Raw genomic sequence first — 23,591 nt, forward strand, 5'->3', positions numbered from 1 at the left:
GGCGGAGGGTCCTTGCCGGCAGCGGCGAGGCGAGGCGAGACGCGTCGCCGAGCTCTTCTCCAGGGCGGGGTGCTGCTCGCACCTCGCGGCCGCTCTCTCCAGGCCGTTTATGCGTAGCCAAGTCCCCGTGCTGGCCCGGCCCGACCCTCGCTCTCCGCTCTCACTGCGCCGTTAGCGACGGCGGCTGCGCCTTCAGCGGCGGGCGGGCGGCACCGGGCGGCGGCGGCGGCGGCGTCTCCCGGCCGCGTCTCTCAACGCCGCAGGCAAGGGGGCGGCGCGGGGCCTCTGCTGAAAGCCGATGGGGCGCCGGAGAGCGGGGTGCCGGAGCGCCCAGCGGGCGAGCACCTGATAAGGCTGAGGACGGCTTGGCTGCGAGCGGGCAGCCCTGAAATGGCGAAAGCTCCACTCCCAGGTAAGTGCTGAGCTCGAGGGGCAGTCCCTAGGGTAGAGCGAGGCCGATGGGGCGGCCCCGAGGGGAGCGCGGGGCCCCAGGGGCACGGCGGGGATGGGGCTCCGGCGCGCTCCCCGCCCACCCGCGGCTCCGGGGCAGCCCCGTCTCCGCGTTCTTCGCCTTCGGCCCCGCGGAGCGGTGAACGCAAACTCGCGTGAACGAGGCGCGGATACATTTGTCCTCGTCGTCGTTATCGAGCACGGCCCGCTCTGCCTTCGGCGCCCGCATCTGCCGGTGTCGTGGTCGCGGCACGGCCGTGCGGATCTGCCGGAGCATCGCGGGCGCCCGCGCCAGTCGCCGCTGCCCGGCTTCCTTCCCGCCCTCCGGCGGTGCTGGTCCGGGAAGGGTCTCTCCTAGCTCCGGGGGAATTCCCTGGCTGCCGCCTGGTCGGGCCGGTGCTCGCTGCCGCCCACTCGGGAGGAGCAGACCGGGAGGCTGCAGCCGTGGTCGGAGAACAATACAGGTGTGCTGTTGGGTGTAATTTGCCGAAAGCCTGCGCTGCGCCTTGCCCATTCACGTGCTGTAACTCGTGCTTCCTCCGGAGCCTGAGCAATGTGGAGGTTGGAGGTCGGTTGGCTGGGACTGAGACCAGGGCTGGAGGATGCTCAGCAGCAGCAGCACCAGCACCCTGATGTCCCGTGCCCGGCGGCAGGTGCAGCCTTAACGAGGTAGCGTATGTTCTGTGTGCACAATGGCCAGAACAGATGAGAGTGCAGTTGCTGATGCAGAAGTGGTTTTCTTATAGGTTGCATGCAGAACCCATTGCTGCTGCAGGTGAAGGCCTAACTGCTATGACTGAGTGGTCAGTATGTGACACTCGCCTGGTGTTCGGTGCCAGGTCCGGACACAGCTTTACAGCAGCGTGGCAATATTAAAGCTAAACCTAAAAGAGGATTTTTTTCCAGCACTGTTTATTTCTTTTACTCCCCCAAAGTAAGCATGGATTGGTGGCAGCCCAGAGATGTAATACTCAGGAACATGAGAGCATCAATAATTTCAGAGGATGCAAATATAGAATTGAACTAAATGGTTTTTTTCTGTCTTTGGAAGATGAAGTAGTAATCCAATGGGGGAAAAGTCTCATTTTTTTTCTCTGGCATTAGTTTACAATCCTTTTAAGTTTGATAAGAAAATAAGGGAGCATTGCTTTTGCTTTCTGTGATGCATGAGTAACGCAGCCTGCATACATAGCTTGCATATTCAAACAGTTTTGGACAGGAATTTTAAAGCATGGTACTTGTCTTGGATGTGATTTCACTGACAAACTATGTATTTTGATACAAGCTTTGTGATGTTGTCACTACTTATTGCAAAGAAAAGTAAGAGTAGACCATTCACAAAGGAGGTCTGGAAGAAACTATCTGCTCTAGGTGTAGGGAAAATGTGTTGCTTTTATAAATTGAGCCTACCGAGTTTATCAATGTGAGCTGCAATATGCACAATTATAAAAAATTGCATCTGTTTTGCTTGTATTACCCTACCTTGCAGCCCCTGCCAGTGCTGTAGCCTTACCTCAGATAGAAAGGAAGACCAAAATTGTAGTGAAAATGTGCGGTTTGGTCACTGTTGAATGACAGGTGTGCTTGTAAAGGGCTTTTAGACATGGTCCACACTTGACTCGTTTGAGTAGCCAGATCTCACCTAGTGAACTCCAGATCTTAAGCACTTGAAGTAGTCCCTGCACGGAAATGCGTGGGCATTTGCAAGAGTGTAGATTGTAAAACCACACAGAGACAATTGCAGATCACTACCTGACATGTCCCTGTGGGAGTTGTAGGGTATCTGCTCTTCATCTCCAGCTTCATTTTTAATAGAGCACAGTGACTCAAAAATCCCAGAATCTCTGCACTATGAAAGTAGAGACTTTCAATGTGTTGCAGGCAGTCCACCTACAGTCCTTGCAGGAAAAGGTTAGAGAATATTCATATCTTCTCTGGTTTTGGGGAGTAAGTTTGGAGGAGGTGATGACACTGCTGAGAGGGAGGGTGAAGTTAATTTCTGCTGTGGGGAAGCTGGCATCTGAAACATCAAGAAACAGCTCTGGGAGATGTACCATGTTTACAGGAAAGTTCGATCTAGGTTTTGAAGTCTGAACAGTCATGTTAAACTTCTTCTCTCTCTTCGTCCACCTCACTAGTAATCCTGTAAAGTGCAAGACTGCAAATGTCACTGGTACCTTAAAATGGGGGCTTAAAGGCCTGCATGGCTTAGTTTCTCGATTTGTTTCCTGTACTCAATATTCAAATACATGCCTGTCCTTACCAACTGGCAGTGGAGGGATGTACAGAGTAGACAACCAGGGATTTCTCACTGTGAAGTTGCTGTGAGATGATAGAAACCGAATGAGGAATGGGAGAGAGGAGTTGGTTGTGTTGGGCACTTCTGACCACAGTGGCATCTGGACTGTTCCATCAGTTAAGTCTTTCACTTCTTGACAAGAGAACCTGCAATTTATGTGGACTTTTTTCTGTCTGTAACTATATCTGGCTTTGTCCGCTCTGCATTTTGACAAGAGAACTTGACATCTTGACTTGATCTTCCACTTTTTTCGTCCCCATCCCCTTTGGCCTTTTTTGTTCTCTCCCTCTTGCCTCCCACTGTTATTTTTCTCCCTCTCCCCCTTTAGCCTCACAGTTTTGTAGGCCTCCTTCGTCAGCCCCTTCCACTTGCAGTGTGTTTCATTTCAGCTTCAACTGATTTTGTTTCAGTTCCAGTCTCTGCTGCAGATTCATTCCATGATTTTGGATGAGCTCTGTGTGGCCCTGCTATAAGTGATGGCAAATATGGTCCATCTTCTTTGGTGGTCAATGTGCAGGCAAGGACTTCCTCTGATCAGCATCTCCCTCTGTCTTGTATGAATTCCTGAGTCTTAGGAGTGCCTCCAGTAGTTAAATTCACATCCTTGTAACAGTTTTACATTTTCCAAATAGGAAATAAAACATAACTAGAAAATAATAGTGGGTGAACTTGGCCTCCAGTGAGTCTTAACTGCACAGTCACTAGGTAACACTGTGTGGGTAGCTCAGTTAAATCACTTAATGGGTAGGCAAGAAGCATCTGAAACCGGCAAAACAGAAAGAAGTATTATGCAACAGCAGTCAGTAGCAATAGCAAAGGTCATTCTTCCTACCCAGCATCTCTATCCAAATGGAAAAATGACTTGTGCTTTTTGATTTTATTAGGAAAACTGTCCCTGAATTCAAAATGGTACACTTCTAAAACAAGTTTTGACAAGTGGAAATGTTTTAATCTTTGCAATAAAGTCTATTTTTTATTATTTTTTAACTGAGATTAATTCAACCCTCAATATTTGACTATGTAAAAGACTGAGTTTCCAGTAGCTATGGGAACATTGTGTGCTGTTTCATCTCTACCTAGGTGTCGTGGTAGTATTCAGGAGTGGTTTTTTTATGATTGCCTGTCTTCTGGCATGTGCTTATGTCTAGGCTTGATTGGAAATTGGGAAATGTTTGTTACCAAGCAAAAGATGTAGAAAAAGGCTGGGCCTGCTGCAAAGCTTGAAATCTGTGATAGTATGACGGTGAAGTGAATAATATTTAATTAGTTTTACAGTAAAGCCCACTGCTGTAATTGCATCCAATGAAAACTGCTGCTCTTATCCCAAGCTGCTTGAATGCATCTTCCTGGCAGCTCTGGTGTGAGCACACCTGAGCTGGGATGGCCTCTGGAACCAGCCTGTAATGCTGCCAGTACACAAGGGGCTGGTATGACTGGCATTTGGGTCATCCTGCCTACTTTCCATCTGTCCTGTTTGCCTGACAAGGTAGCCAGTGATACGTGCATTGGTAAGGAGAAGAGGGAGATGTGGAGTGACTCTTACGGTGATGCTTCTGGACTGAGCCTACCGTGCTGCTACTCTGCCCTCACAAGTATGTTTTAGGAATGAAATCACTGCTCTTTCATTCCCAAAGTGTATGTGCTGGTCCTGCTCGTGAAGTGCTTCTGTAAACAGTGATGTGATGACTCCAGTAATGGTTTTGTTTTTCTGTTGCAGTAAGTGTTTTTAAAAGCTATTTCAAAATGAGGAGAAGGCAGAACCAGTGACGAAAGGTAACATGGCTGTGGTTTCACAGCAGGGCTAGGCTTACTTCCTGCTGCATTTGAAAATTAATTTTCTGCTCATTAGATCCAGTAGCAGATTCAATCCCTGTCTTGGCAAAGTGTGCTTCCACCAGAGGGCATCATTTCCACAGGAAAATGTTCCTTCCTTTTTCCAGAAGATGCTCCTGTGCTCCTCACGTTTAACCTCCAGGTGTTTGGCACCTAAGGACCTGGGGTCTGTAGTGTACAGTGTTGCTTTGTGCTGTCAGAATTGATGCCGGTTACTGGAATGGAAATGGAAAGTACATGCCTTTTCTTTCTCCTGACGTGGTATGCATTTTAAATATGATCTTTGCCTAACAAGTAATATTGAAGAAGCATTTTTGGGACCGGTAGCAGATCATGTGCTTATTATTGAGTGACAATGGTGAGCTGTTCTGTCTTAGGATGCTTGGGACTTAAAGGATGAGTGTGTTTTGGATACCAAGCCTTCTAAAGGTTATAGGAAAGTGATTGAAGTTGGGAATCAACAGCATTAGCTGTGCAGTTTTCAGAGGAAAACCTTTGTTTCTTAAAGTGTTTTTCAGAGCCTCTTCAGCCTTACTTCCCTTCTTATATGTTTTTCTGTTTCCATTTCCTTAGTCCTGAGAATATTGGCTACAGACCAGTAGGGTCACTTCAGTTCCTCTTGTGTTTTTCTTTTTTTTTTCTCTTTTAGAATCACCCTCATATCACATGGAATGAAATGTGCTCATGCACTGCTCAAACATCATATCATTGCTAGTTTGATAAAAAAAAAGAGGCACCTTGGAAAGAATTTGGGTTTATGTCCCCTGACCAGAGGAAGCTGGAGCTGATCTTCTCTTATGTATACTTTCCAACTGCTGTTGATTTCTTACAGAACTATGGTAAAACGAGCTCTGCTGGTGTTTGTGGGTCAAAGTGGAATTGGCATTTTCCATGGCTGTTCTGCTCTTTAGGTCTATTTGTGGAATATATCAGAGATTGCGTCATTTTAGTGGGTTGTTCCTTCTCTGAATGGACAGCATTAGAAGCTGCTGCTATGTGAGTGGGAACTGTTCCTTCTGCTGTTTGCTGGAATTATGTACAGTCACTAAACACCAAGGATGAAATTTGCCTCGCATTTGAATTAGGATGACGTGTACAGAGGTGCAATCTGACTTGCCTTCAACCGGAAGTGCGAGTGTTGCATAATAGAACATGGAACTATTTCTGTAGCAATTTTTAAGTCAAATAAGATCCTGACTCTTTTGCTGCCTATCACAAGATATTGTAGCTGATTGTATCTGTGGCTCTTCCCCTTATGGAAGCTGTTGTGCAGGATATAGGTTTCAGTTGTGATCCTTAGTTGTACATTGCAGGGGTAAGGAAATCAATATCTAACAAGAGTAAATTGGCTAATGAGTATGTTTATTATTTTGTAAGTCTGAAAATATTACTTTAACTGATTGCTTTTCACAAACATTCAAAAGTGATTTTGTTTTTAATTAGCCGTTTACACAGTGACTGCTACTGTGAGGTTGGGGTATATTGTGAAGCATAGTGAATCACAGACCCAGATCTAGTATGTTGATGATGCGTGTGTATATGTATTATGGAATGGTATACATGTGGGAATACTGTTTTCTGTAGGTCCTACAAGAGTTGTCTTCAGGTGGATATGATAGCATCAGCCACAGAAAAAACTAAAATGTGAACAAAATTAGTGCAGGGAAAATTAAGAGATTGCTTTCCAACATTGCATTTTACTCATGCATCACAGCACCTCCTCTCATGTCACCCAGATCACTGATGCAGCAAAGTACCAGTGAAATTCCAGCTATTCTTCATTGAAGAAAAAAATCAAGACTTTTTTTACTGAGGAAAATCCCTGATTGTAATTGTGAAAAACGAGGTTCACTCAATCTTAATTACAATTAATTACAGTTAGTGCTAGCCTAACTAGAGCATTCAGCTTCTGTTCATAATGCTGCAAGGATGGCTCTGCTCTTGTCTTCTCCCTAGCTTTTACTGTGGTTCTGTGCTCAGGAAAAGTCTCTTCCAGCTCCCTCCGTGACAGGTTGACTGTCACAACCTGCAGTTCTGTGCAGAGAGAACAGGTTAGATAGGAAACTTTACTTCTGCTTCTTCTAGAAGAAAAGCACCTGTGCGTTTCTATGGGCTCTCCATCTGCCTCTTGGAAATGTTACCCTTGTATCTGTGCTAGTTTGAAAACAAACCAGTGGGAGGCACCAAGTCAGAATAACAATTTAATGGAAATTAAAGAAAAGGAGGAAAAAAAGGTAAAAGAAAACACTGTCAAACTGACAGAGTCAAGGTACAACCTGACACCCTGTTAGGCAGGGTGGTGGTAGCAGTCTGGTAGAATGGTGGCTGCAGTCCTCTGAAGCAGTGATCCTGTAGTGAAACAGTCTGCTCTTCCTCTGGAAGTCCAGTGGTGGCTGTGTAGCTCCTGTCCTCTGGAAATCCAGTGGGAAGCCCGGTGTCTCTGGTGTTCAGCCTCAGCTTATATCCACGATGGGATGCTTGGTTCCTCCCTCTGGGTGGAGCATCTCACAATGGGGTAACGAGTCATGAGGCAGAGTGTTGATTAGGCTCATTAACAGAAGATAGTCCGGAGGGAGTTATCTCTGAGTCAGGCGGCAGGACAATGATGGGCAATTAACAGCAAGATAGTCTGGGGGGAGGAGGCAAGGAAACACTGCCCCACCTGATTTTAACAGCTGATGGGGATGGTAATAGAATACACTGCAACCCAGGACAGTATCCTACTGTCCGTCTGTCGTGCTGCCCCAACAGCTTACAGGGAACTACTGTATGTACTTCCAGTGCAACTATTATGACTTGCAAATTGGTCATGTAGTGTTCAAAGCATTTCTACGTGCTTTCCCCTTCTATGATCAGAAATTGTGATCCTGAACAACTGAAATGAAAGTTGCTACCCTGGGTGCAAAAATCGCTGAAATCTGGCTGCTAAGAGTCAGCTGACTGATCTTATAAAGAGTAGGTTCACTGCCATAGAGGCATAAAGTGTCATTACCAAGGAGCTCGCCTGTGTTCTGAAGTAGGGCTGGTCTTTTCATTCTCTGAAGCAAAATTATAAAATAAAATATGCAGCAGTTGACAGTGTAAATCAAGTCAGTGAGTCCAGGTAATGCCAGTGTCTAATAAAATCAAGAAATGTTAATAGAGTCCTCTGAAGGTGCCTAATGCTAATCTGCTGGCACAGAAGGAAGCAGACTCAATAGCACCAATGTATGAGGGCAATGCAATGCAGTCCAGCCAGCAAATCAATCTAGATGTAGAGAGCTGTTGCAGTGAGCTTTATGCAGATTTGTGCTGCTGACTGTGGTTATGTTTAAGCTGCTTCTAAATCTAGAAGCATTCCCAGTGCAATATAATAAAACTGATGCTCCCAAGAACTTTTCTCATGGCCAGAATTTATGCCTGGATATTTGTGACTCTTTCCCCTGCCCTCCCTTCACATTCTACATCAAACTCCAAGGTCCTTAGAACCATGAGCTTTTTTTGTGGGGTGAGTACTTCTACTGATTTTCAGCCAGGCTAGTGGCAGTTCTTCTCCAGGGAATTGCTCTTTACTTTGGAGTGCTTTGGAAGTTTTTACAATTTTTTATTTGTATAGCCTCCTCCCTCCTGTTGTTCTCCCTCTCTCCCTCCCTCCCTTCCTCCCTCTGTCCAACCCTCCATACACCACTCCAGTATTTTTGTGGTGCCTCCCATCTTGTGCTTTTGAAATTTTGAAATGCCTTCTCTTCCGAGCATTGACCCAATGCAGACTTTTTGTCCTTAGAAGTTCAGAATAGTGTTCTTTCTACCACTATTTTGGTGACTATAGCAATACATTTTAGGGTAGATATGAATCTGAATGGAGGGACTCCATCACCTGCCAGATACCACTGGACAGATTCCCAATACATGCTGTACTCTTGTAATGAATACTGACTCCTTAATAAACATTTTTTTAAACCATATTAAAATGCTATTAATTGATTATTATTTTTACTCACTTTATCTTGGTCAGCTAAAATCTGCTTCTTCTTACCACCCTTCACTTATATTTCTGATTAATTCAGCTATAGGTGGAGTAAATGAAGAACAAAAGGCTGTGACCTAGAGGCATGTTTTCTCCAGAATAATACAGGAGGATGCATCCTGTGTTTGAGTTGCTCTTTTACTACTGAGAGAAGAACGCTTTTGTGGCCAGGGGCACAGGATATTAGAATCAGGTCTGATGTCATCATTTGCAGAAATGAATAAAACAAAGGACACTATTCTGGTGGGTAATGAGTGTCCTTTCTACAATAGTGTTGTTAGGGGTATGGTGGATTTGATCCCTGGTTCTCCACTGACTGTGGGGAGACTTTGTTGTTAATATAAGGAATATATTTCACTACTGCTTTCTAGTGTTGGGTTGCTCAGATGCAAGGAGAATTCAGATATTTAGACAAGTCTGGTTTACTAACTACAAATTAGTTTGAGTATGATAATCTATAAGGACCATCTAAGGTGTCATGACTATATCTGTTACTGTACTTATTCTAATGTGCTTTTGCCTTCGTCTTCAAATGGCAAGCTTCAAATAAAAGCCCCAGGCTCCAGCACAGCAAAGCTCTCTGGTGAAAGCAGTTCACTGAGTGAGAATTGAGTAGCTTGTCTGCAAATCTGTGAGCCAAATAAGACGGCACTTCTTTTAGGAGTTAAATTGAATTTAAGTGGGAGCTACTGCCATGTCCTGGGGAAATGCTGCTGTATGTCTTAGAAACAATGTGCAGTTTGAGTGTTGGAATGGAACAGCCAGATGAATTCAAAAGGAAGGAATTTATCTTTTGAGGTCACTGCATTGGCTGAAAGTGATGAAGGCTTATCTTTAACATGAACTTGTTTTAATCACTTTGGTTAAGTGGAAGTATTTTTTTTTTGCCATCCTGAGAGCTCTGGCTGGCTGACAGTTGAGATTAAAGTGTGCATGATGACCATCCTCCTGAGGCACGTACGCAACTGTTCATGAATGTGTTGGGTTGGGGTTTTTCTCTGGAGCAGAGGTGAGCATTCCCTCGTGTTAATGTGAGTCTCCTTGTATTTCCAGCTGGCCCGTGCCAATTTGGTGGTGCTCAGCGGCACATGCAGAATGTTCTCAGAGACTCTGTAGAGAGCTCCGATGATGAATTCTTCGATGCACGAGGTAAGTACACATTTTTGTTCTCCCCTCCCCATTCTTTCCCCCAATTTTGAAACAAGTAGCTAACCTCCTTTGTGGATGAACTGACAACATTGTCCTCATCAGACAAAACATCCATCAGTTCTTCTATCCAGGATTTGTGGATGGACCTAAATTTACAGGAGTTTGGTGAGGTGCTGGGGTGGATGAGCGAGCTGCCCTGAACTGAGTCTAGTGTCGGAAGCAGCAAGACACCACCAGTGCAGACCTCACGGGGTCTCTTGGGCCCAGGTCCTTCCCAGGTCAGACAGTGTATGACACTGCAATGGGAGTGCTCTTGTTCGCAGTTCCTGAGGAAGGCCATGAGCATCCATGTTACTGATGGCCAGCTTTTAACACCAATGTCTTAGGTTTTCCGCTCTATAAAAACTTTCACTGGAGGGACTGGGACCTCTGCTTGTTCAAGGAACAATATTCAAATGCTTGTGGATTTAATCACAGGGTATTCTGACTTGGAAGGGACCCACAAGGATAATTGAGTCCAACTCCTAAGTGAATGGCCCATATGGGGATCAAACCTGTGACTCTAACCAGCTGAGGTAACTGAAGCATTCCCTACATCATCTGAGACCCTGAATCTTGACATGATCAGTAACATGCCGAGTCTTGAAGTGGGAGAAGAACCTGTAGGTTGTGTGCATACGCAATCTCCCTCCTCCAGTGGGAGACTGGGGCTCTGGTTTTGGTTCTGTTTAGGGTTTTTTTTAATATTTATAGGGATGCTGAGGCGTAAAGTCTGACTCCATGTTATCTGGTGTCAGAAAGCCAGCTCATGCCTAGCCTGAAATCAGTTCAAATTTGCTCTTTTGAGCTGAGATTTAGCAGCCCTTCTCTACTTGAAGAGAGGTTTGAGAGCTTTCAGCTCTGCCTGTGTGCATGCACGAGTCTGTTTTTCAGAAAATACATTGCTGAACACTGATTATTTTCTCCTTGTTCTGAACCAAACAGCTGTCTTATCGGAAAGAGACTTTTAGCACAAGGATGTTCCAGCTGTCTGCACAGATAGAGGAAAGAAATATGGATGGTGTATAAGCTCATTTGTCTCTTTTAATCTTTGTTGTCAGTTGGTAGGCACACAGACACTGCAGCTGGTACTCAGATGATCTTTCATTATTATGGGAATGTAAATTGTCATAGATACAAAACTGATATGGGTGTGTAACTGAGATTTTGGGGAAGAAGGTGTGTGTGGCATGTATGTGTGGATACATATTTTGTTTGCTTTGTTACCGGTAAGAATGGCAGCTTGTTTTGTTTGTTTTGGAGGCAAACGCAAAATCTCCATTTATGGTGTAATTTCTCATGAAAATGCGTGCCCTTGAAATACGTGTCAGTCTGTGGAAGTCTCTTCACCGAGAGAACTAGTCCCATGTGGACACTGGACTCTTTAGAGAGGCAGTATTAGGTAGTGGGTAAAAACCAGGTGCCAGGTGGACTGTGGGTAGATGTGGGCTATTTTAGGGCACTGGTTTTTTGTGTCATATACAACTATTAATTTTATTTCTAGATTTTCATTTTTCCAGTGTTAAAACTATGAGAAATCTTTTCTGGCAGGTGAATGAAAATTAGAGTAGAATTTAAGAGGAAGCTGCTGATGGTTGTTATTATTAAAGTACCTTGGAGGTGATTTCAGGCTTTTTGTGGCCTCCTGCAGAAGAAGCAAAGTTAACAGTTGATACCATGTTTGTGGTAAGATGCAGATGGTAGTATTGCTGTTCACAGGAGATCCTGTCACCACCTTCTGACCTACTTTAAATTCAAATGATCTCTGACCTCAGCAGTTACTCTGCATTTAGACTAGTCCAGCAGATGAGAATCTGACCTATCAGAAACATACCTTCTTTATAATTTCTTTATCTGTGCATTAGGCTTCTAATTTAGAATGTTAAGGGTTAGGGTTTTTTACTTCCTAAGTTCCTAACTAGCAGATGTTACAGTCAAATGCTCTCTTGACACCTTTGCTAAAGATTCAAGTGGTGGCATGGAATATAGCTGTCTCCTTGTCCCGAGCTGAGTTTGCTTAGCCTACATAAGAACTTTTGTCATTAGTTTTGCCTTCTTACCTTGAGCCTTATGGCACTGTCTTCTCTATCACTGTGTTCATACAAAGCTGAAGCCAATAAATACATGGTATGTATTTCAAGCCAGTCTCTGTGTGTTCTTTCTCAAGATTCTTATTCATTAAAGGAGGCTAGGCTAGCTCTCTGCTAATTAAGAGCTGTTCTTAATTTGCTGAACTTTCCTCTCCTGAAATTAGATCTGTCTAATTTATTTAATTTTAAAATGCTCTGCTGTGCAACCTGAATATTATTTGGAAATGCTGCCAATGAACTGAGGTGGCAATTTGGGAGGTCTAAACACTCCTCAGCATGTTTGTGCTCTAAGGGATGTGATGTAAAATTCTGTTGTGCTCACCTGTCAAGATGTGAGCATGCTGACTCTCATTCACTAAAGTATGTAAATTTTAAGAAGAGGCTGTATTGCAAATAGCTTGTGAATGTCTTGATGTCAAGATATCTGTCTTCTGCTGCCTCAGTTTTTAGTGGGTGTCGTCACTTCTGGCAATTGTGGTATGTTTCTTGTTCTGCTCCGTGCAGATGGTGAAACTAACGTATAGGCAGTAAGTTATTACTGCACTAGATTAACACAATGCTTCAGCAATGTGAGGAAAGTTATCCTTTTCTTGGAGTTTATGCATGTTAATCATCCCTATCAAATTAATCCCTATCAAATTAAAACCAAAGTCAGCATTTGACTGCTTAAGTACTGTAAATTTGAGGTGTGTCATTTGAAGGGGATTTCTTAAATCTAATTTTTTCAGCATACCCAGGCTCTGAAAATGAGGAATACAGAAAATTACGTACAATCAGAATTGGAAAGATTTGGGGGAAAAGGAAGACAAAATCTGTTCAAAAATGTTTCCATTTCTAATGCTGTCCACTATGTATGTATAATATTTTATGTATTATATCTTAAATGTATTTTGGAGAAATGTCGTGGTACTCATAGTTTATGAGCACAGAATGCTGTGTGTAAAGTATATTGTATGGTAGGCTTTCCTTAAATACTTACATTTTAATGTCAAAAGTAGTCTATGTAGTCTGAAATGCTTGTAATGATAGTCACTATCATTTTCATAATGGTTACTTGAAATAAAATGTCACTGCTATGTAAAGATAATGAACAACATCTGTTACTGAGCTGTTAATCCCCTAATAACAGACTTTTAGTGAGAGATAATGATACCTGATAAATTACTTGTGTGGATTAAAATTAAATGTTCATTGGAGACATCTAAGCATGAAGAGAATGAGAGATGGTGATCTGTTCCCACTGGGTATTCAATGAGAATAGGATACCCAGATTGTTTAAGCTGCATTTAAATCTTAAGCTTTAGTGAGTGGAAGAGTTGGAAATAGAAAAGAAATACAGCCTGTGCTGATTTTCCTCCACACTGCCTTTGTGCTTTGCAATGTTCTACCGCATGCTTAAAATAGCTGTCGTGATGATTTCAGTAATGTTTCCAAATTCCGTGTGAAGCTGGAGTTGTAACTTTGAGCACCAAATCATACTTCAGGTTTTTTCTCCAGAAAGAGAACCAAAATTATGATGTGTCAGACATTTTAGATGGTGTAGTTTTCTTTGATGTGAATAGATCAAAAATGTGATTAGATTCTGTCTTTGGGAGTATGATCACTTACTGTGCTTGATGGAATATTCTTTTGAATCACCAAGATCCATTGTTCAATAATGCTTTGAAAGGTCAGTTTGATGGCTGCATTTTTGGAGTTGGTGAGGCATGCATTGTAGACTGAGAACAAGAAATGCACTTGGAATTTGCTGGACATAGTCCATATTGAGTTGGCACAAGTATTTCCAAGTTTAGATTACTTGATAGCTAGCTTGCAAAGATGCTCTTCAAATCAAGTTTTGTTTAGATAGGTTTTCATTTCTTCGTGTCCTGTCACTGGTCACCAGAGAGCTCTCAGCACCTCCCTGTCCATGGCCCAGCCTGAGGAAGTTGCAGACTGCAATGAGGTCTCCTCCCAGTCTTCTCTTCTCCCAGCTGAACAAACCAAAGGACCTCAATCATTCCTCATTAATCTTGTCTTGAGGCCTTTCAGCATCTTGGTTGTCCTCCTCCAGATGCTCTCTAACAGCTTTAGATCTTTCTTGTATTATGGTGCCCAAAACTGGACACAGGTCTCGAGGTGAGGCTGCGGCAGAGCAGAGCGGGACGGTCGCCTTCCATCAGCAGCTGGGCTGCTGTGCCTGACGCACCCCAGGACACTGGTGGCCCTTTTGTTTGCCAGGATGCACTGTTGACTCGTATTCAATTTGCCATCGGCCTGAACCCTCAGATCGCTTTCTGCAGGGCTTCTCTTCAGCCTTTTCTCCCCCAGTTTGTAGGTATAACCACGATTACCCCATCCCAGGTGCAGAATCCAGCACTTGCACGTGCTAAATTTCATATGGCTGGTGATTGCCCAGCTCTGTGGTCTATTCAGATCTCTCTGCAAGGCCTTGCTACCCTTGAGGCAGTCCATAGTCCTCCTAATTTAGGAAATCTCTGGTTTCTCCCAAACAGCCTTTCAGAAATAAGTGTATAAATGTCAGGAAAATAAATGTACACACAAATATAAATACTAGCAAAAGAGGCAGAAGGCATTTCTGCACTCAGAAGCTCCCTTGGTCATAAGGGAACTTGTGTCTTTGGTAGAGGAAAACACGTGTGTGGGCTGAAGTAATTTGCATTATCAGTAGATTAAATTTAGCACCAAAGAAACAAGAGGAGTTTGTTTGTGCTGGAGTGAGGGAAACCTGTCCAGGAGAGAGACTGTGGCTTTTACCACCTAAAAATGAGGTAGCTTGTTACCCTTCTTCTGCCTCCAGCATAACACTTTCTGCAGTGTTTCTTACAAAATTTCTCTGGTACTTATACAGGGTGCTTCATCAATGTTTGATATTCTTGGCAGCTGCACAGTGCAGCTGGAGTTGAGTACTGTGGAGTTTCTTCATGGGAGAATCTGGAAGCTATCCCACGTCTACCCATGTGTAATTTGTACTTCATAGACAGTCTGAAGTAGGAAACAGTGGGCACAGCAGTGGGCACCGTTAAAACATGGCAATAATGAGCTGCTTTTGTATTCTGAAAAACAGCTGGGGTCAAATCTCAGTTTCTCAAACAAAGAAGTTTCTGGCTCGCAGCCTTGTAAACAGAGAATCAAGCACCTGTGTTTGAGATGAAGCAGCTGTACATGTTTTGACTGTTGATTCATCTGTCATGGCTAACTGCTTAATTTAGTGAAATCCATACAGAAAGGGAGAAGTAATATTTTACTGTTTAATATTGTAGTATAAATATATGTTATATTTGCTTTCCTTTGTTTCTTGCTTTCCATGTGACAGGCCATAAGTTAGACAGGAATTTTACAGTGTCAACATGTAAAATGATATTTGGTGCAGGAAACGACCTTATAATTTAACTGCAACATACCTCTGATCACAGAAGATGAAAATTACAGCTGAGTACATTATCACAAAATTGTCAGAATATGAAATTCCACAGTTGACTAGCATTTTTCCTCAGATTTGAAAAGCTGCTCAAAGAAGCTTGCACATTCCCATTTGGCCATTTTATCAGACTTCCACAACAGACAGGCAAACACCCCCATACAGATCTCCCCACATGCCTGCCCCACAGCCTTTAAGCTGAAAAAAAAATCTTCCATAACACAGCCCTGGAGGCACATGTCTCTCAGTTGTTCTCAGTTCTTTTCACTGGTCTTCGTGCCTGCTGTACACACCTGCCAGTGTAAAGGGCCATCGGCTGTGCTGCTGCTGCTGCTGCTGCTGCTTGGTCTTCCAGTGCCAACACTGGAATTCGCTCAAGAAGAACAAAGCAGGAAAACAAAACGTCCAGCAGAGAACCATTACTGCCCATTTTTATCTATGGATGAAATGTTACACCTCTCAGCCAGACACTCACCATTAGGCCTTAAGGAGGTCTTGAGGGCTGTGTTTGTTCTACGCTGCTGCTAATTTGAACACTTTTCCATCTGTATGTGCAACTACACTGAAGGGCTGGTGTGAGGCTCAGGGGGGCAAGACACTTCTTGTTACTTCCAGTTGGCAGGAGGAACAGCAGTAAGGACTAAGCACAAAACATCACTGAAAATACCCATCATAGTTAGATTGACTGTAAAACCACTTGTGGAGGGAGGGAGGGAAGAGACCAAAACCACCATGGCTCCTTCCCTTCCTCCTTATAGAACTTCAAATAAATCAGCCTTTGAGAGAAAGTAACAAAAAACCTAAGCAAAATGCTGTGCTAAGTGGTTGGTTCTCTCTGCCTCAGGGAGCAGCTGAGATTGCATCAGATGTCAGGGGGCTTTGCTGGATCCCCCTTCTCTGATAAATCTGATAAATAACCTTTATCCTTGTTTGTTTGTAAAAGGCATGGCATACGGAGAGATAAGATATGGTGGTGACTATGAAGTGATTTATACAGTCCTTTATGCAGATCCATCTTTCTCCAGTACCAAGATCTCTCTAAATGAGAGAGGTACATATGAGAGAACGTGAAAGAACATAAATTTTTATATCATTTAGAGACCTACTGAAAGGTAGGTATTTGAAAATGATTATTTTAGCCAGAAATGTCCTGACTAAATTATTCTGTGTTTACTCCCATATTAGAGCCATTTTCTCTACAAAAGGCTGTAAGAGAGGACAGAATTTGACCCATTCTCTGAATCTGCCTTAACAAGTAAAGAATTGTTATTTCTTATTTTACTTATTTTTTTTTTCCTGTGTGCTCACCCTAGGTACAAAGACCATTCTGGGCTGTATCCAGCCAGACTGAAGTGCTTTTAGTAAATTTATTCAGAAAGGATTAATGCACCCTTCTTGCTAAATAGCTGTTAAATTGAAGGAAAATATTTTCCTACAGCTTCTAGGCCTGTTTGGTTTTGGGTTTGTTTTTTTACAAAAAAGAGTGAATATCTATCTGCAGGTTGGGTTTTTTGCTTTCCTACCCTGCTCCCTGGATGGGATCTCAATAAAAGAGATGGTTCTCTGCACTGTGAGCTTGGTTCCATTCCATTATGTCTCTGTGTCCCTAGATGAAAATGTAAAGTTTTATGTAGCACAGGCGGCTTTGATAAAAGGGGAAAAAATATTCTTGAAAAGTCTTGAACTGGTCTGTGTGTCCTCGCTTCCCTCTGCTCTGCCTTTTGAATGTTCTTAAAACAAACAAAAAAAAAATTAAAAAAAACAAACCCAAAACCAACCAACCACTTAAACAGTCAAGTGATTATTATAAACTTTGTTTTACAGTGACTGCTCAAGGCAAGAGAAAAAATTCAGACAGTCCTCTCTTTTCCATGTTTTTCCTGCACATAATCTGTGAAACATATAGGATCTCTGTAGATCATATGAGTAGGCAAGAAGCTTTCCTGGACAGTCCTGCATAACCTGTTATCTGTTCCCATTAGGAGCTCTAATGAGTGTTTATTTCTCTCTTAATTACTAGTTCTCACCCTGTCTTTTTTCTCTTGTTTGTCACAGTAATTTATTCTATTCTTTTTCCTGTTACAGAAGAGATGGTGGAAGGAAAAAGTGCTATTCTCATAGGCATGAGCCAGTGGAACTCAAATGACCTTGTTGAGCAGATAGAAACAATTGGGAAGCTTGAGGAAAATCAAGGTAATGTTTAGCTTGTATTACCTATTTGTTTAGAGTTAACAAGAACATCTGACTACCGAAGCAATTCATTTTTAGATACTATGTAAATGCTCTACAGAAGTAATGTAATTTTACAGCATCCCATAGTTAAAGATTAACATGGATATCTAAGTAGCATTTTAGTGCTGAGAAATGAATTGCAATGATCTCTTTCAGGAGAAAACTTTGTCAGACCAAGTAATACAAATTTATTGGCTTCAGTGGGAAGTCAGTGTTGGACTCAGCTGAACAACTATGACATAGATTACAAGACTAAAACTTATTTTTTCTTGTGTTCAATGTGTGAGAGACTTCTTGTTGTCACCGGGTTATTTTGCTCCTTAAAGTCGACGAATCTTTATCTGGAATTTCTATGGAGACGCATACTTTCAGGTATTTGGGGCCATTTTTATATGAATATATATGTAACTATGTACCAATGAAAGGAGTGGGAAATGGGCGCTGATACACCAGTAAGAATCTGGGACTTAGGGTAAAGGCCCAAGCACATCATAGTTATGCATTTAAATTCACTCCTGGTGCAAAGTATTCTGTCCATTACATGAAAGGAAATGCATGTACTCACCACTAGGAACAAATTCAGACTGGTGGATTTCAGTCCTCCAGCTATCTTGACATCATATCCTTTCCTTAAATATATATTGTTAGTGATTCTAAGGTCGAAGTTATTGTTGGTTTGTTTTTGTATAGTGCAAGTGCAGTGAAGGTAAGTTGAGGTAAGGTGAGGAAGACTTTTTGTATACTTTGAATTTAGTATATGCTTTATATTGCATTACTTGAGTTTTTTATGGTGGGAAATGAGATTACTGTACACGTTAACTTGCAAACCAGGCAAATACTTTTTACAGAAAAAAATGTCATTCAATTCAAGCTAGTAATCTTAAATTCAAGCATGTAAACTTAAACTTATGTCAGCATTTTAAAGGGTGAAATCCTGAGGAAAAATGCTGGAGTATGCATTATCCATGAGGTCAAGACACATTTGTTTGAGGCCAAACCTGCATAAGACTTCAAATAAGGTCATGTGAATATTAGGGTTGTCCTCTCTCCCTCAGTTGCTATCTCTTGTTATACTGGTCTTTTGTAAATGTGGGTTTGAGAGCTGGAACATACCATTTCTTATTTCTTTTCTCTCACACATGCAAATTAAAATATGAGAGAATCCAGAAACGTCTCAAGTGGATGAAGAACCACAGAGCTCCATAGGGAGATAATAAATGCTTGCCAGTGCAGTTGGAGTTTATCTGTATTGTTATGATTCAATCTCTGTATACGGCCAGCAGACTTTTCAGCTCTTCAGCCTTCATTTTGTCACCTCTTTCCCCTGTTCCCTCAGTTCAGTTTATTTTTTTAAAGAGTAGAAGAACTGCAGCTGCCAAGGAATGGCCAGTGCAGCTCGAGGCCAGGATACCTTGCCTTTGCCAGCTGAGCAGTGTCACACATCCATGGACATGAGCCAGCTTTAATTACACTGAACAGCAGTAACAAAAAGGTTGCAGCTTTCGTAGATCAGACCGCCCTTCCTGAGCTGGTAACTTCCACGCTAGGGAATTTTATTTACTTCTGCCTTGCTAACTGGTGAGCAGAAGCAGTTGGCATTTTCTGGGTCATTAACATAGACAGAACTACTGTATTACTTCGTGCAAGCTACATTGCAACATCAGACCTCTTTTTTTGGTCACATCTAATAAAATATGCAAGCTTGGAAGTTTTTCTTGTATTGAGCTTCTGGTTTTTTCTGTGACTGTTTGGTTTTCTGCCTGTCCTCAGTGAACCGACCACTGTTGCTGGACAGCTCTGATTCTTGGCCATTTTACCAGAAATTATAGGACAGGTTTTATTTCATTACAATTGGTGAATATTCCAGAACCAAGTTTGCAAAGCCAAGATTTCAGAATTTAGCAAATGCCAAGCTTGAGATCTTAATGTGATCTTCATCAATTTCCTTTGTCTATTTGCCCCAACGCACTAGTTTTAATTACTTAGTAGTGTGATAGGAATGGATTGTATATCTCAGGTTTGCTTATGGTCCTCGACATGAGTAGCAAGAGAGGTTTTGTCTTTAATGATGGTGGGAGACGTCTTGAAGGAAAGTTTGTCTAGCAGTGAAGAGAAAGTGCTTGTGCATCTTTCTTGTCTGTGGATAGCTTTTTCATAAAAAAGCTTCCTATAGAAATTTAGAGAGATGTGAAGATGATCTTCAGAAGCATAGATGGATGAGTGAGTAGGAAGGTTGAAATGGTTGATTTAGATTATGTATTAAAATCACAGTAACAAGATATTTGCAGTAATGTGAGTTTGTGGTGTCGTTGTGGGAAAACAGGTAATTGGCATGTTTTTGTTTGGTTATTTCTTTTAAGGAAGAGAAATATACATCTTTGTAATATGTGACCGAGTTAAATAACATCTGAAACTTGGTGTGTACAATCTCTTTTTTTTTTTTTGACTGTGCATTCTTGCACAACTCATGGTTCTCAGGAGCACGTAATTTCTGTCTTTCACTAGAAGGTGTACTTAATTATAGAGTGATTTGCGTTGGAAAGGACCTTAACCATCTTGTTCCAACTCCTTGCCATGGGCATGAACACCTTCCACTATCCCAGGTTGCTTCAAGCCCCATCCAACATGTGCTTGAATATTTCCAGGGATGTGGCAGCTACAGTTTCTCTGGGCAACCTGTGCCAGTGCCTCAGCACCCTCAGAGGCATTAATTTCTTCCTAATGTCCAAACTAAACCTACTTTCAGTTTAAAGCCATTCTCTCTTGTCCTACCACTGCATGCCCACTGGCCTGCTGAAGGGAAAAATCAACCAGGCTGTTATTCAAGGCCACAGGTCCTGCCAGAAGTGGGCTCCTTTTCTCTGGGCCCCGGGTCACAACATTTGTCACAATGTTTCCCTCTGCATCCAGTAAAGGATGGAGATTCTCCTTGGCCCTCTTTTTATGGCCGACATATTTGTAAAAAGCATTTAATGTTGTCTTTTATAGCAGTAGTTTGAAGACTAAGTTCTAGTTGAGCTTTTGCCCTTGCAATTTTCTCCCTGTGTAACCTCACAACAGCCCTGTAGTCTTCCCCAGTTGCTCGCCCCTTCTTTCAAAGGTGATGCACTCTCTTTTTTCCTCTGAGTTCAAGCCAAAGCTCTCTGATCAGCCAGGCTGGTCATCTTCTTTGCCAGCTCAGCCTGTGTTTTCCAAAATGTAAACGCTACAGAAACCCACACATGCACACACAAAAAAAGTGAAACAGGCAAAGCCCTAATGAATCTTGACTGTTTCCTTGTTTTAAAACCTAATTTATTTTAAAAAAAAGAAAAAGGCCGTATTTGGTATTTTTGTAGAAAATAAACAAGCAAGCAAACAAATAACAATGTAATTTCTGTAATAAAGCTTGCCACAAATGATGACTATTTGTTTAATACACCCTAATTAAATTTTAAGAGCCATTAGTCAATTTTGTCAGCAACATGCTACTATTTTACTCTGCAAGTCCAGTTAATTGAATTAAAATGCTTCAAATTAGGATGAATTCTCAGGTATATTGACAAAATACGATTTAATTTTTAGTTGTTTAAAACATAACTGACTGTAAAATGCCTGTGAAATTCACTTTTCCTGTGCTTCATATGCCACACATACAGACTGATGGATTGCTTTACTGGTTACCAGCAAAATACATGGACATGATCAGCTTTCACAACTGGAAATTTTCATATCAGGTGAGTGAACGGCCTTTCTTGGTCCCATTGCACAAGAGTAGGTTACACAGATCTTTTCATCTTTTACCAAATTGATTGTCTATCTGGAAAGTAGTGCTGACAGGAATATTGCTTTCTTTCTGGGAGTCATTTGAATTGCTGATTTAGATCAAATTTATTCTTCATATCCACCCCGCTACAAGATAGTGGATAGAGCTGGGAGATGCTACTGTTGTGCAAGTTGTATTTGGTCTGTGTTTGGAAACCTGCAATTCTTTCCCTTTCTGCACCACCTAGGATTGAGCTTTTCAATTTCTACTGATTTTTTTTTTTTTAGTAACAAGCTTTGTGTTTCTCAGTGGACTATAAAATGCTGTTGAATTCACGACATGCACTATGACTCCCCACTACTCTATCTGCTCTTTGTAACTTCCCTTTAAAAAAATATTTCCTGAGATTTTAAGTGCAATAAATGCATCACTGAGTGATTTTTTTGTTTGTTTTTTTTTTTTTTTTTTTTTTGTTCTCTAATATAGTATCTTTTGGATCTCATTTTTTCCCTATCTAGAGTAAGGGGGAAAAAAGGCTGCTTTATTTGTGCAGCAGCCAGTTTCTAGGAGTGTCAGGAACAATTTCTTGTTGATTCCTTCAACTGCTCTCTCTGTTCTCCTGTCATAATAGCCACAAGGCACTGAACAGAACTGAAAGACTAGAATAACGTTTTTGGTTAAGATTAAGTTTGATATACATCTGTGGAGTAAGCTAATTTATAAAATCATAGAATATCTCAAGTTGCAAGGGACTCATAAGGATCAAGTCCAACTCTCTGCTCCTACCAGGACTCCCTAAAGCTAAACTATATGACTGCATGGCAGGAGGTCGCAATTCGTATGTTCTGTTGTCTTATGTGCACAAGGCTGCTAGAAAGACAACTCGATGACAGTGATTCTTCTGTTTAGAGAAGGTTTGGTTTTGTTTTGGGCAGACTGCACGAGGAGTAGCTTTTCAGAGTGCACTAAGCTCCCAGAAATTGTATTGGGCATTCCAGAGCATTAAGCATATATGAAAATGCCTTTGTCTTGTCCCAGACTTCTTGAATTTCTGGTTAGGCCAAATTAATGCACGAGGTAAGACAATACCAGTCAGAAGGGTAAGATATACTGACAGCTGCTGCAAAAATTTACCGTGACCTTGCCCTGTAGATGAAGGTAGAGATAGGAAAGCAAATGAGAAAGTAATTGCTATTTTATTACTTTGTAGGACAGAAACAGTTTTTAGTTTGTCTGTGGAACAGTATTGCTTTATCTTTCCATCAAATTAAGAGTCTAACTAGTCTGGTATCATGGAGAAACATTACTGTGAGAGAGAAGTAATTAATCAACTTCAGGAGATTTTTCTTCATCAAATATTCAACTGGGTTGTTGCACAATAGGTACAAATCTTACATGTAAGAGGAAGGTTTAGCTACATCATTCTTCAGGTTGATGTTTTTTCGGAAGGAGAAAGACTGTAGGCTTTCTGAAAACCATCTATGGTTTCTTGTGAAATAAAATTAATCCCAGTTTAGGTCAATAATAAAGGCTGTACAGTGTTTAACCCCTCTGAGGGCTGCCTTGCCTAATTTTGTCCACAGTGAATGTTCTGTGTAAACAAACTGCTCTCTTCCTTCCCTCCAGCAGCATGTGATCGACCCCTCCTCGTCATGCCCTCCTGGAGTCACATAATTAATTAAACGGTGTTTTTACATAGCTGACTGTGATGCTTATGCTGCTATTAAATTTATTGCAATAGCATCTGCTGCTGCCTATTAATATAAAGAGTGGCAAACAGAAAATTTGGCTTGGTGAACAGTAGAAGGGAAATATGGAAACTACAATAGTCATCAGCATTCCAAAATGCATCAGACTGCTCATATAAAAAACAGATTTTACTTCTAGCTGCAGGTTTTGGAGAGAAGCAGTGGATTGGACTTCTGCAAATCACTACTGTTAGCAGTTTATAGTAGGGCAGGTTACTAGTGTTGTACAACTGCTGTCATTTAATTTTGTGATGCTGTATGTTCTAGAATACAGCACAGAAGATGCATGCAAAATGGAGGAAGCTTAATCTACCTGCTAAGATATTTTTTACTGAGAGCTGAGTCCTGCTGCAGAGAGCATTGCTTTCCTTGCAGTCTCTCCCTTTTCATTTTTTAATCTGTATTAAGATCCGGTCCACATGCTGAAATCAGCATGTGTTCTTGCATCATTTTCACTGGGCCTAGAGTTTCCCTGGCTGCCATTCCCATGGAGAGGATCGTACCATCTGTAGGTATATTGCCTCCTTTCCTTTCCCTCTGTTTTCCCAAGTTTGACATATCTATGCTCACACTGGTGTT

General features: G+C 42.0%; 1 protein-coding gene across 3 annotated transcripts in view; it reads left to right on the top strand.

Annotated features, from left to right (window-relative positions):
• Positions 1 to 272: 272 nt before the first annotated feature.
• PITPNM3 (PITPNM family member 3) overlaps positions 273 to 23,591 on the top strand; it is a 55,558-nt gene continuing 32,239 nt past the window's right edge. Inside the window, exons 1-3 of one of the 3 annotated variants that reach the window (XM_042026548.1) lie at positions 273 to 412; positions 9,642 to 9,737; positions 17,373 to 17,480. In XM_042026548.1, coding sequence (XP_041882482.1) covers positions 391 to 412; positions 9,642 to 9,737; positions 17,373 to 17,480 — 226 coding nt within the window. In that variant the 5' untranslated portion in view covers positions 273 to 390. Of the gene's footprint in view, positions 413 to 1,020; positions 1,120 to 9,641; positions 9,738 to 10,217; positions 10,313 to 17,372; positions 17,481 to 23,591 lie in introns of those variants that run through there. The other 2 variants (XM_042026550.1, XM_042026551.1) reach the window with 2 other exon arrangements.

The sequence above is a fragment of the Corvus kubaryi genome, unplaced genomic scaffold, assembly GCF_017639235.1.
Source record: "Corvus kubaryi isolate FWS band 111438036 unplaced genomic scaffold, C.kubaryi_AGA036_p1.0 37284, whole genome shotgun sequence".
Taxonomy (NCBI): Eukaryota; Metazoa; Chordata; class Aves; order Passeriformes; family Corvidae; genus Corvus; species Corvus kubaryi.